The sequence below is a fragment of the Oreochromis niloticus genome, linkage group LG6, assembly GCF_001858045.2.
Source record: "Oreochromis niloticus isolate F11D_XX linkage group LG6, O_niloticus_UMD_NMBU, whole genome shotgun sequence".
Taxonomy (NCBI): Eukaryota; Metazoa; Chordata; class Actinopteri; order Cichliformes; family Cichlidae; genus Oreochromis; species Oreochromis niloticus.
The window spans coordinates 22551691-22567738 of NC_031971.2; the positions used below are offsets into that span (position 1 = coordinate 22551691).

General features: G+C 42.1%; 3 protein-coding genes across 7 annotated transcripts in view; 1 reads left to right on the plus strand and 2 right to left on the minus strand.

The window, feature by feature from the left end:
- The window catches only part of uba6 (ubiquitin like modifier activating enzyme 6), an 11806-nt gene extending 9683 nt beyond the window's left edge, over positions 1 to 2123 (minus strand). The window contains exons 1-5 of one of the 2 annotated variants that reach the window (XM_025907745.1): positions 2079 to 2123; positions 785 to 876; positions 542 to 636; positions 426 to 454; positions 213 to 307 (exon numbers count right to left, since the gene is read on the minus strand). In XM_025907745.1, coding sequence (XP_025763530.1) covers positions 213 to 307; positions 426 to 454; positions 542 to 636; positions 785 to 876; positions 2079 to 2108 — 341 coding nt within the window. In that variant the 5' untranslated portion in view covers positions 2109 to 2123. Of the gene's footprint in view, positions 1 to 212; positions 308 to 425; positions 455 to 541; positions 637 to 784; positions 877 to 1343; positions 1400 to 2078 lie in introns of those variants that run through there. The other variant, XM_003452204.4, reaches the window with a different exon arrangement.
- A 1114-nt stretch (positions 2124 to 3237) lies between these two features.
- Positions 3238 to 6154, plus strand: grhprb (glyoxylate reductase/hydroxypyruvate reductase b). The gene is made up of 9 exons (XM_003452203.5): positions 3238 to 3478; positions 3934 to 4067; positions 4149 to 4221; positions 4383 to 4499; positions 4613 to 4701; positions 4802 to 4906; positions 5190 to 5325; positions 5705 to 5835; positions 5925 to 6154. The coding sequence occupies exons 1-9, from the start codon at positions 3306 to 3308 to the stop codon at positions 6044 to 6046; spliced, it is 1080 nt and encodes a 359-aa protein (XP_003452251.1). The 5' UTR covers positions 3238 to 3305; the 3' UTR covers positions 6047 to 6154.
- On the minus strand, positions 5940 to 15859 carry zbtb5 (zinc finger and BTB domain containing 5). Of its 4 annotated transcripts, none has more exons than XM_005456840.4 (4): positions 15781 to 15859; positions 13534 to 13747; positions 12587 to 13447; positions 5940 to 11011 (listed from the first exon to the last, which is right to left on the minus strand). In XM_005456840.4, exons 1-4 carry the CDS (start codon positions 15795 to 15797, stop codon positions 9854 to 9856), a joined length of 2250 nt encoding a protein of 749 aa, XP_005456897.1. In that variant the 5' UTR covers positions 15798 to 15859; the 3' UTR covers positions 5940 to 9853. The 4 variants fall into 4 exon arrangements, with proteins under 4 accessions (XP_005456897.1, XP_005456896.1, XP_005456895.1 ...); XM_005456839.4 differs by having other exon boundaries at positions 12599 to 13447; positions 15766 to 15826; XM_005456838.4 differs by having other exon boundaries at positions 15766 to 15826.
- Between the last annotated feature and the right edge of the window lie 189 nt (positions 15860 to 16048).

Sequence of the window (16048 nt, forward strand, 5' to 3'; positions counted from 1 at the left end):
AGGAAACAAGTTTAAATTAATTAGGTTTTGGTCCTGTTATTTTGTCATTTTAATAATAACTTTCACATAAAAAGAGAATGGTTTGTAATGTACTTATTTAGCACTATTATCAGCCCACTCCTTTAAGGTATCTTCATGAGGAATGAATAAGCTACACTGGTGCATGCCTATTTAAGAGCGTAAGGAGAGTCCCGCCCCGTGGGGTTCATTACCTCCTCCTCTGACTCAAAACATCCTCTTTGCGGATGAAGAAGTTGGAGCCAAGATCCCAGGTCTCACACTGTTTTGTGTCATGAAGCGTGACTGCCTGTACACACAGAGGACAAACATACTGTATAGGTTCGAACAATTATGACTACAAGACCTTTGGACTTGCAAGATGCTGGGAATGACACATTGCTGTAATATTAAGAGAGCGCACCTACCTTTACACCAGCCAGGACAATATTTTTTGCTGTGAAACCAAACCCAAAAGGTTTAGAGTCATGTTAGAGTTGCTTGCGTGGCTCATACAAACACCAAACCATTAAATATTGCCTACCTATCTCTACTCCCAGTCCTCCCATTCCACTGAGAAAGACTGAGGACTGGGCCATCTGGTGCATGGCACTGTCTCCAAGCACATATCGCTGGCGGCTAAAGAGAGAGAGAGAGAGAGAGAGAGATGAAGAGTCACTGTGAAGGAATGTGCTAGAAGGACGAATGGAAACACCACGAACAATAACTGCGCTTGCTGTAATATAAACCATTAAAAAGGCAAATTATAAGTGATGGTGAGGCTTGCCTGTAAAGAGAGTCGTCAATCTCCATCAAGTCTGTAGCCATGATGGGAGGGGAAGGGGGGGAGAGCAAGTGCCTCACAGATAGAGATGCTTCCTGTTAAAAATATAAATAGAGTAATTAACCTTGTCTGATTGAGCGATATAGATTTAAAACCAACGCCCTGCTGTTAATGAGCCGCACAGCTAACTAACTGTTGATACCAGTTAGCTGTCAGCAACGTGGTTGATCCCACCGAGCTGAGCTGACCTGAGCTGAATTAACCAAGCGGCTTTAAAAAAAGCCCGACATTAAAGTGGTTAATACATGTGCCTTAGTAAAGCTAGATGACTTATGAAGTTGCTGAAGCTCAACGCTAGCGGCTACAGCTAGCTAATGCTGCTGCCCGGTGCCGGTTGCGGAGACACTTCTCATAAACTCATTAAAAGTAGTGACACAAACACGAGGCTACAAATAACTCCAGGGAGTAGACAAATGTTTTAGGAATAGTTGTTTCTATCAAGCAATATGTAAACACTGCTATAAATGTGGTTAAAATTAGTCAGAATATCACACGCAGGTACCTGTCAGTAAGCCCAGCGAGCTGCAGCGAATGAATGGCTGTGACTGGTTAAAAAACTTGGAGTGTTTCCGGGTTATAGCACTCACGTGGCCAACGTCAACCAATCACTTCACGGTAACTTCTAGGACTATATTTGTGAATAAACGTTACTTATTTTTGTGTTGTTGATAAAATAACACACATTTATGATGATTTAGTAGATTTCGGGTGACATTTTTGTAAAGAATAACATTTCACCATTTTGTTTTCAAAGGTGTAATCTTGAGTCACCACCCATTTCTTTATATTTTGCCTCAAGGAACCAGACTTTCTTGTATTTCTTTAAAGTGGTATTGAGCAATATACATATATATATATATATAGATAGATAGATCAGTGTTAGGTTTTTTAAAAAGCAAGTAAAAAGAAATATATATATATCTTTTTGCTTTCTTTCTTTTTGCTATATATATATATATATATATAGTCTTAAGGAGGGGAAGCAGGGAAAAAAGCTCATCAGTACGTGCAGAGGAGGTCGGAAGAGAGGTACAACAGTTGGTGTCTAAGTGAGTGTTTACAAATTATAAGTGATGGTCTGTAAAACACATTGCAGGCTCTGTCATGGTTTCGATCTGCATTTCAGCCAGTGGTGTTGGGGATTTTGTCAAAACAAACTGAATTATCAACACAGATTTTGAACAACTACCATCAGAAAAGCTCGTGATTGGCAATGGCTAATGCAGTAAAAGCATACCTGGCTAGAAAAACACACACTATCAGTCATGGATTGGCCTCCTCAGAGTCCGGACCACAACATTACCGAAGCAGTGTGGGATCATGTTGACAGAGAAGGGAAGAAAAGGAAGTCAACATTCAAAGAAGAGCTTTAAGTGTCCTACAAGAACCCTGGAGAACTATTCCTGAAGACTACATAATTAAAGAAAGAAAGGTTAAGAGTGTCCAGGCTGTGTTAAAGAATATATAACACACTGTTCTACCAATAATACTAAATACTGACTTCCGAGCTCATTAGAATCATACAAACTCTATTTTTTCCCCTTGTATACTGTATTTCTATGTGTGTTTGCACATTTCAATAAGTTGCTGAGTCTATTTCCTGTTTTCCTACAAAAATATAAAGTGATAAAGCGTGTCTTAAGACTTTTGTATATTGTATATGTGAATATGGTGACAACAATGCATTCTACTCATAAAAGAAAAGAAGTAACACAAAAGTAATACCTGTAACACAATAATGATTTTAAGGTCCATCTAACTGAAAGCAGGACAGAAACAGCAGAAACATGTCAGAAAAGATTGCCTTATCTTAAATCAACCTTGTCGATGATGAGTCTGCTTTATCGCTTTGGATTTGAGGTGTGACAGTACCTCCTCCAGCCATTTTATGGGTTAGGGGTATTTTATTTTTCAGTTTGAGAAAAAATAAGCAATCAACCAAGCAACAACTCTTCTATGTTCATGACAACGCAAGCAGGCTCAGGTTGGAAAAACAAAGATATCAAAACTAGTCGCAGCCAGTGAAAACAGAAGATAAAAAACAATGTTCAGCCCCCCCCCATTTAAAGAAACAAAGTTCACCAGCTAAGTGAAACATTTACACCACAACTTGCTCCAGTTCTGGATGGAAAACACAATTCTGGTACTGTCTTTGTCACAGCGGTTAGTTATGCTTGTGTCTCTTTGTTTTGAATATAAAGAGCCTCTAGTTCCATAATCAGAGACAAAATTGGACCGATTTTTGCTTCTCTGGGGGGGAACTAGGGATAAGTATCTCTAACCTTCAGACCTTCAGACTTTTCCCCTTTCAAACCTTCAGACTCCCACCCTTTTATCATATTGGTTAGTTCACAAAGGAGCCTCCCCCTTGAACTGCAGCCAGAATCACACACAAATCCCACAACAGTCTCCAGAGTTTACTCATCCTACACTGTGGACACTCTGCCCACGCACTTACGCTGCAATGTGGTGCAGTCGCATGGCACTCCGTCGGCTCCAGAAGATCGCCGTTACTCCTTTGAACATTACCGGGAGTCTAACAAGCAACATCCAGAGGGAGATGTCAACCCTGCCGCGCATCTATGTCACACGACAGATCCCACCTGAGGGCCTGAAGATCCTCCGCGAATCCGGACAGTGAGTTATTTTTAGTATCCTGGTATGTCACTTAAAATAACAAATTTTAGCGTTTTAATGTAACTTTGCGATGTGTGCCGCAGGAGATTTGACACTGATCACTTTAAGCAGTTTGAATATCTGGTCTGAGAGGTTCATCATTTACTTTGAACAAACATGACTGCTAATGTTTGCCTTAAGGTCTCGTCAAATAAAGCACATAGTCTAAAGGGTATTCCCTGAGAAAGAGAGCTGCACAAATGTTTCACTGCACCCTAAAATCCCAGGATTTCAATGAAAGGCACTTTGACATTATGTATCTCTAAGAAGAGCCATTATCTGTATAAAAATGTGAAACCTGTGCTCATGTATTTGGGATTTTTTTTCATCTTTGACCAGTAAATTTCCTTCAGGTGACGATAGAGGAAAACTGGATTTGATTTAAATCTTCAGTCATGTGATTTCTGTTTCCCTAGGGTGCAGTTTGAGCTGTGGAACTCAGATGACATACCGGTGCCCAGGAAGGAGCTCCTTCAGAAGGTCAAAGGTGTAGATGGTCTGCTTTGCACGCTGACGGAAAAAATTGATGCGGAACTGTTGGACGCTGCAGGTCTGCCCTTTGCCTTTGACAAATAACCTAAATGCAACAAACAGCCTTGCATGTCTTTATATGTGTGACGTATTCCTGCAGGTCCAAACCTGAAGGTCCTCAGTACAATGTCAGTGGGATTCGATCATCTGTCTTTGGATGAGCTGAAGAAACGGTGAGTTCCCTCTTTCTGTTTTATTTTATTGTAACACATGTGAATGCCATTCATGGCTCTACTGAGAGTGATTTTCCCTTTAAGAAAAAAGGTTCTTAACATGCAAACAGGCAGTGAAATATTCATGTAACGTTGTATGCAATGTTTATGTTTTCCTACAGAGGAATCCGTATAGGTTATACCCCTGAAGTCCTGACAGATGCTGTTGCTGAGCTGACAGTAGCTCTGCTGCTTGCGACCTCCAGGAGGCTCATAGAGGCCACACATGAGGCCAAGACGTACTGTCATATACAAAATAAGATCACACATACGTGGAAGATTTACTAAAACATACATGCACAAATGCAAATTGTGCAAAATAAATTCTCTCTCTTTCTCTCACTGACGCCAGTGGTGGCTGGGGCACGTGGAGAACGCTGTGGCTGTGTGGTTATGAGCTGGCCAACAGCACTGTCGGTATTCTTGGACTAGGCAGAATCGGTAAGCAGCACATCACTAAGACAACCTTTACATCAGCGTATCGTCAAACTGCCATTTCTGTCAGTTATGAGCTTTTTACAGTGTGTGCTTGTACTCAAAGGTGTGGCCATTGCTGAGCGTCTGGCACCTTTCAAAGTAAAGAAGTTTATCTACACAGATGTGGCCCCCAGGCCTGAGTTGGCGAGTGTCATCAATGCAGAATATGGTAAGGAAGACCCAGCAAGGATGTTACTCTATGATATGTGGACAAAAGATCCCCTGTCAACAGGGCAGATGGGGCTAGTCAAAAGATAAGGCTATTTAAAACCTTTTGACTTTTCATAAGTCTTTCTTGAAGTCCTAAGAACCACCCACAAACTTAATATGATAATAAAAGTGATATTAGTGCATCTAGTGTAGTTTTCATCTGATTCCTACCAGCTAAAAAGGTTTGTTTTATTTTAGTTTTCAGTTTATTTTTAATAACCTTGCACTGTATCTTGTTCTAGTCTCTTTTGATGAGCTGGCAAAGCAATCAGATTTCCTGGCTGTGTGCTGTGCTCTAACACCAGAGACAAAGGAGATCTGCAATAAGAACCTCTTCTCCAAGATGAAAAAGACTTCCATCTTCATCAACACGAGCAGGTACCCCTACCTGATACATGCATGACCCAAGACCCCAAGAGTGGTCTGTGAGTGTTGTGCTCATTAATTACTGATTAACCTGATAACAGGTTATTTTCCTTCACTGATCACCATTTAATACACAAAATGCAAGCCAATGGTTTTAAGAAATGACCATTGTGTTTCCTCAAATCCAAATATTTATATTTGAGATATTAGGATTGCTCGCAGTTTCACAAAATGATCTCCACAGTTGATTAGTTGACTAATAGAAAGTTAGAATGACTAATCATTTAAGTTCTCGGTGACCTGCATCTGGAGAAATGGATATGTACTGTAGGCAATCAGCAGCGAGGATTCTGCCCTTTGAGTCTATAACTGTGCTTTTGCTGTTGTGCAGAGGCGGGGTGGTGAACCAGGAAGACCTGTATGAAGCTCTGTCCACAGGGCAGATCGCAGGAGCTGGATTAGATGTCACTGTTCCCGAGCCGCTGCCAACCAACCACCCACTGTTTACACTCAAAAACTGTGGTGAGCATTCTGCTACTTTGAACAGGTTTTTAAACCACACTTGGTCCTCTCTGCCTATCATTTGGTTTTAATATTTTCTCTTCCTGCAGTGATTCTACCCCATATTGCGAGTGCCTCCTATACTACCCGTGATGCCATGTCTTCCTTGGCGGCAAACAACCTCCTCCTGGGCCTGCGAGGGCAGCCGATGATCAAAGAGCTCAAGCTTTAAGAAGAAACAGCTTCCACTCTGAAAAAATGATCAAATAGTGGATGATTAGTTCTACTTACTGTTCAAAATATGTTTTGCTGACTGAAGTAAATCCATGCAGTGTTGCAACTGTCTCCTTTTTCTTTAGTCTTCAGTTTCACATTTTTTAGTTTGGCATTCTAGAGTGCTGTGAAAAAGTTTTTGCCCACTTCCTGATTTCTGATTTTGAAATTATATGAAAAAAAAAAGTGATTCAAACCTATTTGGCCCTGGGTGAAAAAATGATTGCCCCGATAAACCTAGGAACTGGTTTCCCACCCTTGGCAGCAAGAACTGCATAGAGTTTTACTCATCGCTGTGGAGGAATTTCAGCTCACTCCTCTTTGCAGAATTGTTTTATTACACCCACATATAGGGTTGGCGCATGAACAGCCTGGTTCAGATCATTGTACTGCTGCATAACCCAAGCGTGGGGAAAAACTGATAGCCGGACATTCTCCTTCAGGATTCAGGATCAAGCCTAAGAAATGGCTCTGTAACCCTTTCCACCCTGATAGGTGTCAGTGACATTGCTTCTCAGCTGCTCATGGCATGTTGCGTTGATTTTTGGGATCTTTTAGCCTGGTTAGCTTTGTGAGACAGCTTCTATGTTGGCAATTTCTTGAATCAACAGGTCTTGCAGTAATCAGGCCTGAGTGTGGATAAGGAAATTGAACTCAACTGATTAACCACACTTTTTTTGGAAAGCTATTTCTTAATTTAACAAACAAAAAACAATTTTGTATTTACTCAAGTTATTTTGTCTTATGTTAGAATTAGTTTGATGATCGAACACACGCGTGAAAAATATTAAAAAAAAAGAAATCAGGAAGGGGGCCAAGGCTTTTTCGCAGCACTGTATATGATAAGAAGGTTGCACGCAAACTGAATTTCATAGCATTTTTATTCAGCCTATACAACACCTGAACATACTATACAATCTTCAAAGTCTTCAACAGTAAAGAGACAAACATTTAGCCACCCCATGGTTACACTACAGACGTTATACAGAAAACAAAAACAAAAAACAAACGAAATCCCCCCCAAACCTTTCAATTTTGGCATATCAACAAAAGCCCGGCTTTACAAGCTAGAGGGCATAAGGCAGTGACTTTAATAATCAATTCAGACTTTTATACACATTTCTTTCTAAGAAATCAAACATCTTCATACAGAGGGTAGTTCAGTCAGTGCAGTTTTAATAATAATTTAATAATTAATACAACAGCCGTAGAAGACAGCACCTAACCTGCTTGTGTGGCATGTAAACAGTCAAACCTTTGCCTGATCCCATATCTACCTTTGTATTTTTCAAAAGCCTGCTACAGCTACCTCGCTTCATGATGAGAGAAGAAGCTGAATGTGAGTGAGAGTCAGAGCAACAGACTAAATTTTAGTCAGATTAAAGACTAAACCATCACTGGTCATTTTAAATGACTTTAATAGAGTTCTGAATTAAATTTACAGGGAAAATAACTTTAAATAACTTTTTTCTTTTTAAAAAGTGTCATTTTGTAAAGGGCTAACAGTGTGATGACTCTACAGTACAACAAGGTGCCAACTAGGATTGAAAGCAATGATCCTGCCTCACTGACAGCTCAAGTGTCACAATACACCAATCATTAAAGTATACAAAAAGCAAACATGTTAATTAATGTATTTTTTTTCCCCATTCCAGTTCACTAAAACAGAACTCTACAACACAGCATGAACACGGTTTCAAAAAACATACTGCCATCCAGAGAGGCTGTTTTTCAACCTGCAGGATGTCTGCTAGAAAACCTTCATGTGATATTATTTTTGTAAATCCTGTCTATACTTTTATTTAAGCTTACACAAATCCTCAGTTGTAACATAGTTGACTTGTAACTTACAGCATTCCCCAACATTTATCAAGTTACATTAAAATACAGCTACATAAAACACAAAATTTCTTGTAATTAACAAAAAAATAAAAACATTAAAATCTTTTTTTTTAAAAATTACTTTCTCCATGTGAAATATTCCTTTAGTGATGTTACATTTTTCTAGACTAGTGGAACTTTGTTTTCATTTCCAGCACAACAGAATAAGAAAGGAAGAAGGAAGATCATAAGAGCTGGGTGAGCCGGATGGTTGGATTACAATGAAGATGTCGTCACATAGTTCAACATTCCAGTAAACATTATTAGCTGTAAAAAAAGACTGATTTGTCTCAGTGTTTTTGTATCAGGCGCAACATTATATGTAAAGAGACACGTATAAAGCACTCATATCAAGTACAGTAGCAAACATACACACAATGTTTACATCTTTAGGAGTTGTTTTGTCTCCTCTCCAAAGGACTTACCAGAAATGTGCAATACAGTATTTACATGTCGAAATATTTTTTTTCCCCCAACACATGCTGAACTCGTCACTGAAACTTCGCCGTTCTTTCAATAAACACACAACACCGAGAAGCTACGGCTGAAAGTCACGTAGTGCCATATTTTTACAATCACAATAAACTGTTTTATGAATTTGGACAGAAAAATACGTTTGTTTTTTTTAAACCTTTCTCCTGATTGCCGTAATAATTTTACGTCAGTAAACAATGAAACTTCACTCTACGGTAAACAGTTGTGGTGGAAGGGTAATCAGGGTAATTCAGAATTTTCCCCCTACAAGTATAAATGTTTTAAAGTGAGGCTGTTACTCTTGCAGACATATGTCACATGAAGGCCTCCATGAGTACATTTTGAATTATTTGGCCTTTTACCAAAAACATTTTCAACATTAAAATGAGCCCAGCAACAACGTCAGTGACAGACTGAAAATCAACCATAGACGACGATCATGTCACGTTAATTTGACTTGAATTAGTCACTGCTCGATTCCTCATGATGACTATTAATTAACAAAGTACTGATGACATTTCACCGCATGACAGAATACAAACACTGTTACAACACTACATACTCTGTCGCCTTCTCTGCTGGTTGAACTGTTAAAATGCTACAGATTTCAGCATTACCCAGGTCTCTCCCACACACTGGATTATCTCTGCCTTTTTTTGCTTGCATCTAATAAACCATTAGATTTTAGCACTTACACGCATAATGGCGACCAACGTGGATGAATGTGAATGGATGTGACGGGCCGTGCACAGAACAAGGCACAGTCAATAATGTCAGCTGCTACATGTTTTTACAATTATGCACTGAATATGAATTTAAATACAATATTTTACATGATGTCAGTCTTTAGTGCTGATGTTGCACAGCTGCCTCTGAGTGTTGCAATGACTGAATCGAATTTACTTCCAAGTGTACCACTAACAATGAATCGGCACTAAAGGATCACCTCAAATGGTGAAGACACTCATCTTGAAGTTTCATAATGGGAGTTCACTAACCAAAGGGTGATGTCACAGCAGCTACGTCCATCTTTTACGCTGTGTTATGCTCACAAAATTGTTAAAAGGTGTTTTTTCCTTTTAAATTTTTCACTTATTGGCCATTATCAATGCCAAATGGTAAATAGCCAGTATTGGCTGATATATCGGCCTACATCCCTATAATCTTTCTATAGGGTTAATTTTTTAACAGAAACTTTATCAACTGGTCTTGGAGAAGATAATGTTACATATTCATATTAAGTTACCTTTTCATCCCCATCTTTGGTCTGTGATCAGGATCAGTTAGTTTAGACAGAGCGGATAACAAAACTGGCCGTTCAGTCAGAGCTTCAGAAACATTTTTATAACAGCTTTGTGACTTTAAAGGCAGCTACACTGATTCCTAGTGTTTTAATCTCCACACTCTGCTCCTACAGCAGGGCATTGGACATGTTACTGTTCTGCCAGCGCAGACAGGTGGTCTTGGAATGCTTGTATAGGTGTGAAGACTGGCTGAAGCGTTTTCCACACTTCAGACATGCGTAGGGTTTCTCTCCCGTGTGGACACGGATGTGTTTCTTGCAGTCAGTCAGGGTGAGGAATGTTTTGCAGCAGATTTTGCAGGCATATTTTCGTGCTCCTTCAACCACTAGGACATTGTGCTCTGAGAGAGCCTTTTTGCACTTGGACAGAACGTCTGCTGAGGCCCGGGTGAGCTGAGGGGGGAGGGAGGTGGGCCTGTTGCCACTCATCTCATACCCTCCGTTCTCATTGAGGAGCAGGGGACCCGGTAGACTTGATGAAGAGGAGGCAGCATCCTGAAGAATCCCCCCTACTGCCTCTTCTCCTCCCATGCCAGTGGTCATTTTTGGAGCAATGCGTCTGTAGCCTGGATAACTCAGACCTGTGCCGCTGACTCCTCCTGTCTCTCTTGAGGGCCGTCCCAGTGAATGAAGCCCCAAACTTGAGCGCTGGAATTCCAAATCAAAAGGATCCACTCCTCCACGTCCTCCTCTTGAATTTCCCCCATTTCCTCTGGGGTTTCCTAAACCATCATGCAGGGGGCGGAGGAACAGAGAATCGGCTTGCAGATTATCTCCAAAACTGCTTCTACTCTCACCACTGAGTGGGCCTGATTGCAAAAGAGAGGAAGAAGCAGAGCCAGAAGTGCCAGCAGCTTCCTGCCTCAGCAGAAAGCGATGTGCTACTGCATCCCCAGTTGTTGTGTTCGGAAGGTCGTCCTCTCCGGCAACCATCCCTGAGCTGCCAGTCGCAAAATCCTTTTGGCTGAGGAAGCTGGAAATGCTGAACCCAGGTTTGCCACTCAGTCCAAAACCACCTCCGTTCGCGCCTCCTCCTCCTATACTGCTCTTGAGGATGAGCTGGGAGCTGGGCTGGAGAAGAGAGTCGGAGCTGGGCTGGGGTTCAGAAGTGAAGCTGCGGTCGCTGCTCTCTGGGCTCAGCTCCACCTTCTCTTCGTCCTCCTGGCACCCAGGCTCAGGAGGATCACTGCCTTCGGCCTGCGATGTGACGTCGCTAATTTCATCAGCTGGCTCGGGAGAACTTAGCGGCTCACGTTTAACAACCACCTAAGAAAAGCAAGAAAAGGAAAGAAATGTTTCATCTAAGGCCAAGGGAGATAAGACCTCAAATTTTAATGTAAGAATTAATATTCACAACACTGCCTAAAGGTCTCACAGTTGGACAGAATTTTATTGTGGGGACACTTCTCACAGAAACCTCAGAGCCAGCTCCCGAATGGGTAACATCAGATGCTGTAAAATAATCTCTTGAACAAGCCTGCTTTGCCTTACCAAGACGTTGTATTTTTTCTAGCATTTCATTTCGAAATAAAGAGTTAACATCCAACCATTTCCCCATTCTTCTGTCACAGTGCGATGCTACTTTGTTGACGTGTGTCGTCTTAGCAGCTGTAACAGTAATTTGCAGGTCCAGGGTGGCGTATTAAGCCATGGTGATAAATTCCTCTATATAAGTTGTAAAACGAATAAAACCTCTAAAGTTAATCATAAATACTTTTTTCTAACTCTAACCTATAATTGGAAATACTTAGTGGAAAATTAACAAGTTAACTTTTGCAAGAAATGGCTTCTTCGCCATTACTGCTACTGCTGCAGAGTGTGTGTGTGTGTGTGTGTGTGTGTGTGTGTGTGTGCGTGTGGGTGGGTGGTATCGACAATAGTATGGAGCTTCGAGTAGTGTTCTGATGATTGGTATCAGTAGTGTGGAATTCTAGTACCGTGACAACCTTACAATTGACACTTGATATAGATATTCAAAACTTGGAATTATTGTTATAATCTGTCCTTATTTGACTTATTTAATCATTCCATACTGTTAAATGACAATTTGGGGTTATTTAAAATCTATACTGGACAGTCTTTTCAGGCTAAAGTAGGTACTCTGCAGTGCTGTGGTACAGTTTACAGTAATGAAGTGCAGGATGGGTGTTCACGATCACTGTTAGGACTGGTTATGACAGCTAGAAACTCGATGGCCGAGTTGTCCCTCCTGTTTATACTTCTTTGAAGTCTGCTTGAACTCTTCTGCCTGGGGTGTGTGTGTAGTTCATGGACTGTAATGTCAATTATCTGCACATTAGTTAACGAGGCCACAAAAACGCTGGTCAAATTTATGTCTGTTGGATCCAAGTAGATGCGGAAAATGTAATCAAGGCTTCAGGGTAATAGTCATTAGTTTGAATTTAAGTTGATGACATTCTTTACTACCCTTCACCTGCCAATCTCCACCTTTAGACATTACACCGCCCAAAGGTTGGAGAGTGGCCACGACAGCTCATGTAACATCTGTTAATATCTCGTAAATTGCAGCAAGCAAAACCCACAAAGACCAGTGAACCTCAGAGCCAGCACAGGTCAGCTGTCACAGTCCATCCGCAAGGAAATCAAATCCTCAGAACAGAAATTATGTGTGACTCTTTTCTAAGTGAGTCATTTTCCCCTGCTGCATTGCTACACCCGATCTTATGACTTCCCTCTTCTGTCCAATCCCTTAACCCCTGGTTGCATTAATGACATTCAAACCAACAATTTCTGTTAAGTTTGTTTACTTCATACAGACAAGCCTGAGAGGTCTGGAGAGTTTTATCTATGGAAATATTCCTGCCCACTGAAGAGACAAATCTGTAGCTTTACCTTCTGCTCCTCTTCTTCGTTCTCCTCCTCCTCTGTTCCTGATTTTATTTTCACCCCTGCTCTGCTGTCCTGCTGATCCTGGTCATCCATGTCCTCTTCTTTGTTTACTCCTTGAATTCTCCCCAAGTTCTCCTCCTCGCAGCGTCCACTATCTGACTGACTCGGCATCTGAGGGTCATCTTGGGAAGCAGCTGCTAACCCAGTGATCGCAGGGTCAAGTTTAGATTCGTCCCCCATCTTGTGGGAATCTGGGGAGAGAAGTGCTCCATCCTCCCGCTCTGCGTTCACCCCTTCTTCTCCTAACAACCCGAGGTTAGGCGCCGAAGGACGCTGTCTCTGTCTGGGTCTCTCCTCTGAAAGCCCCAACGCCAGAGAGGGCTTTCGTTTGTGGAAGCGTCGGATTGGGAAGGAGGCCCTCTGGTCAACCACCCTACTGCCAACTACATTTCCCGCCCGGTCGTCTTCCATCCCACCCAAAGCAGAGCTCACCAAGCTGAGCCCCAGCTGCTGCAGTAAGAAGGAGCGCTGCAGCTTTGAAGTGGCAGCATTTGCTGCAAGGTTAGCATTAGCTGCTAATGTCGGGTTCACTGCTAAATCAGCTACTTGCTGATGCTGCTGCTGTCTGTGCCTCTGCTGCTCCTGCTGTGGGTGGTGATGGGCAGCTCTGTCGGATGAGGGGGACATGGGCAGCGTGCGTGTTGTCAGGTAGTGTTTGCAAGCCTTGACCACATTGTTGAGGTGCAGATGCGAAGCTGCGAGGAGAACATCCATGACATTGCTCTCCCCGAGCATCAGTGTCGACGTGTACATCATGTCCACGAGAGCGGCAAAGGCCTCGGCCGTCACCACCTGCAGAACGCACACAGTGGTTTCAATCACCATTAGAATGACTAAAAACACTTTTTTCGCTTTTTTGACAGCGTTTTCTTTCTAACCTCGCTGTCCAGCTGGATCATGTTCATGCTAGCATCTCCCTCTGCGACAGTGAACAGCGCTCTGAAGTGGGTGCTGCAGGCCGCCAGCACGGAGCGGTGGGCTTTAAAGTGTCGGCTGCCTACCACGATGACACAGTCGCAAAGCTGGCCATGGACACGCTGATAGTTCAGCTGCTGGAAGATCTGCTCAAAATGGCCTGGGAAATCCATGGCCCTGCAGACAGAGGAGCAGAGGGTAGGTGAGTTATGCAGAACCACAGTCAGTTAGCAAAGATCAGGTGATCTACTGATGTCACTGCATCTGACCAATCAGCAGCGACCTGGAGCTTTTCAAACTTCACTGTTCTTCCACAAATTGGGAAATTCAGTTTACTGCCCCTACGTACTCTTACCCTTATCATCATAATGCCCAAACCAATAGTTCTAAGTTAATTGCTGTATTACAAGAAACAGACTGTATGTAGTTGCCAACTTGACCCCATTCAGTAGCACACTGACTGCAGCTTGCTTGCTTGACAATCCATTATGCATTAAAAAAAGAATAAAAAACTTAAGTAAGATGAAGTTATCTTACTGGATAAAACAATTGGGGACAAAGTGATAAATCACAATATGTGTCACTTCAACACTTGTCACACTTCAAAATGTTAAAAAAAAAAAGTTTATTTATCGAAGTAAGACAGGAGAGGATGGAGAGAGGTTAGATTTTAAAAGGTAAGGACTGCTCCGTGACATTTAACCGACTGGGAAGTTAAAGCTGAAACATAACATCCTCATTCATTTTAGACACTTGTGAACTGATACCAGATCTATACCTGATGTGTCGCTTATGTTAAGTGTATACTAACTTTTTGCTATTCCAAGGTTGCATGAAAAGGCAGTGTATGGCAGGGTAAACCAGTTAATCTGCGGTACTGTGGAGAAGTTTACAGATGTGGCGTTTATGGTCACTGTAACAAGGAAACATGTCAATTTAAAGTTATACTAAGGAGATTAATTCACTGAATTCCACCTTTATAGTGTGTAGGGGTGTCAGAAATCTGCCCTGACAGCCAACAAGAGCAGCAACTCAGGTCAGCTGATCCCAGCCCGAAAACAAAGAAAATTTCATTGTGCTTACAATAAAAATTACTTCCAAGTGATGCTGCACTACAAAACTAGAGATCTCACACCTACTCGAGTCAAACTTAAACCCACGATTATGCTCATTTGCATCAGTTTGCATCTGAATTTGGGCTGAATTAATGTTTGAACTCCCATAATATTGTTTTATTCTTATATTATTAATGAAGTTAAGTTAGCTTTGCACAAAACAGCTGATAGAAATGTCCTCCAAATAGCTCATTTTCACTGTATTTCGGAGTCTGAATGCAGCACTTCATTATTTTTGGAAACAAGTATGTGTATTTCTACATTTCTGAGTACCTGTGGATGCAGTCTACGATGTCTGAATGGTGATGGGGGAGAAGTTGGATCAGTTTTTGTATTTACTGGCTAACAGCCAGGATGCCGTGGTACTGTCATTTTATTTCGCTTACTGATTACTGTGCACCAAATGTTGCGTTTTCCACTGCCTTTGCCTTCTTGCTATAAAGTCATATATTGACGAACAGGTCTAACTTTATTGGACCCCATCGTCTTTACACACATTTAACGTCACAACTGCACTGGAACACAATAGCATGGGATGCGACTCGGTAAAATGGCACAAAAGAAGCAGTCTGCTGGTACTGTAAGTCAGAGCAGAGAGCCAGCAGTACTTTAGGTTACCTTGAAAAATCCGGAAAATGCAGGTATCGAGAGGGAGAACAGGGCCCCGATTAGCTAAAGTTAGCTGGCTGCAGCCCAGCAAATAGCCCGTTAGCTAGAGTAAAAGCAGCGGCATGCGGTCACCGAGACTGGCCCACAAAATGTCCCCTCAAGCCGAGCTGTGGATAGCTAACATTTCCGCTGCTACCTCTCGCGTCCCCCTGCGGTCGACTTCCTGACGGTTTGACCCCGAAGCGGCTCGTTTGGTTTTGGCCGTGGGAACGTAAAGCTGGCCGCGATGGACGGTGCCGCGGTGTCCGTTGATCTCCAGCGCCTGCCAGGCTGAGCACACAGCCACGGCGCCAGAATAACCGTTAGAATAATATTAATGCCTTCTATCAATTGGTAAGCGGTAGCGTCATGCTGTGTTGTGTTTTCTAATATTTCCCCCCGCCGACAGACGGTTTTTCCAACCAGACTCACGGGGCGGCGCTGTACCTCTTTTTCGCGTCCATGACCTCACCCGAGGTGAAAAGCTGCAGCTTTACGGTTTCACCACAAGGTGTCGCTGCTGCATCCCCACACACAACCAGTTAGCCAAAGATTATAAACAGCATCGAGATGGTAAATGCTTTGGCATTTTTATTTTTTTAAAGCCCGTATAAAGGATAATCCTATAATCCAGTGAACAAAGACATGGCAGAAGGAACAGTACAGGCAAAATAAAGAAATGCACCAGGTAAAGTATCCACAACAAAACTGGAGA

What these genes read in the sequence shown, in the direction of transcription:
- zbtb5 (XM_005456838.4), bottom strand. Translation starts at nt 15,797, where the DNA reads ATGGACGCGAAAAAGAGGTACAGCGCCGCCCC. An exon ending in AAGAGGTACAGCGCCGCCCC is followed by an intron (nt 13,748 to 15,765) that starts GTGAGTCTGGTT and finishes CTCTGTCTGCAG; the next exon opens with GGCCATGGATTTCCCAGGCC. An exon ending in AGCAGAAGGTAAAGCTACAG is followed by an intron (nt 11,012 to 12,586) that starts ATTTGTCTCTTC and finishes TGCTTTTCTTAG; the next exon opens with GTGGTTGTTAAACGTGAGCC.
- grhprb (XM_003452203.5), top strand. Translation starts at nt 3,306, where the DNA reads ATGTGGTGCAGTCGCATGGCACTCCGTCGGCTCCAGAAGATCGCCGTT. An exon ending in ATCCTCCGCGAATCCGGACA is followed by an intron (nt 3,479 to 3,933) that starts GTGAGTTATTTT and finishes CTGTTTCCCTAG; the next exon opens with GGTGCAGTTTGAGCTGTGGA. An exon ending in TGTCATCAATGCAGAATATG is followed by an intron (nt 4,907 to 5,189) that starts GTAAGGAAGACC and finishes ATCTTGTTCTAG; the next exon opens with TCTCTTTTGATGAGCTGGCA.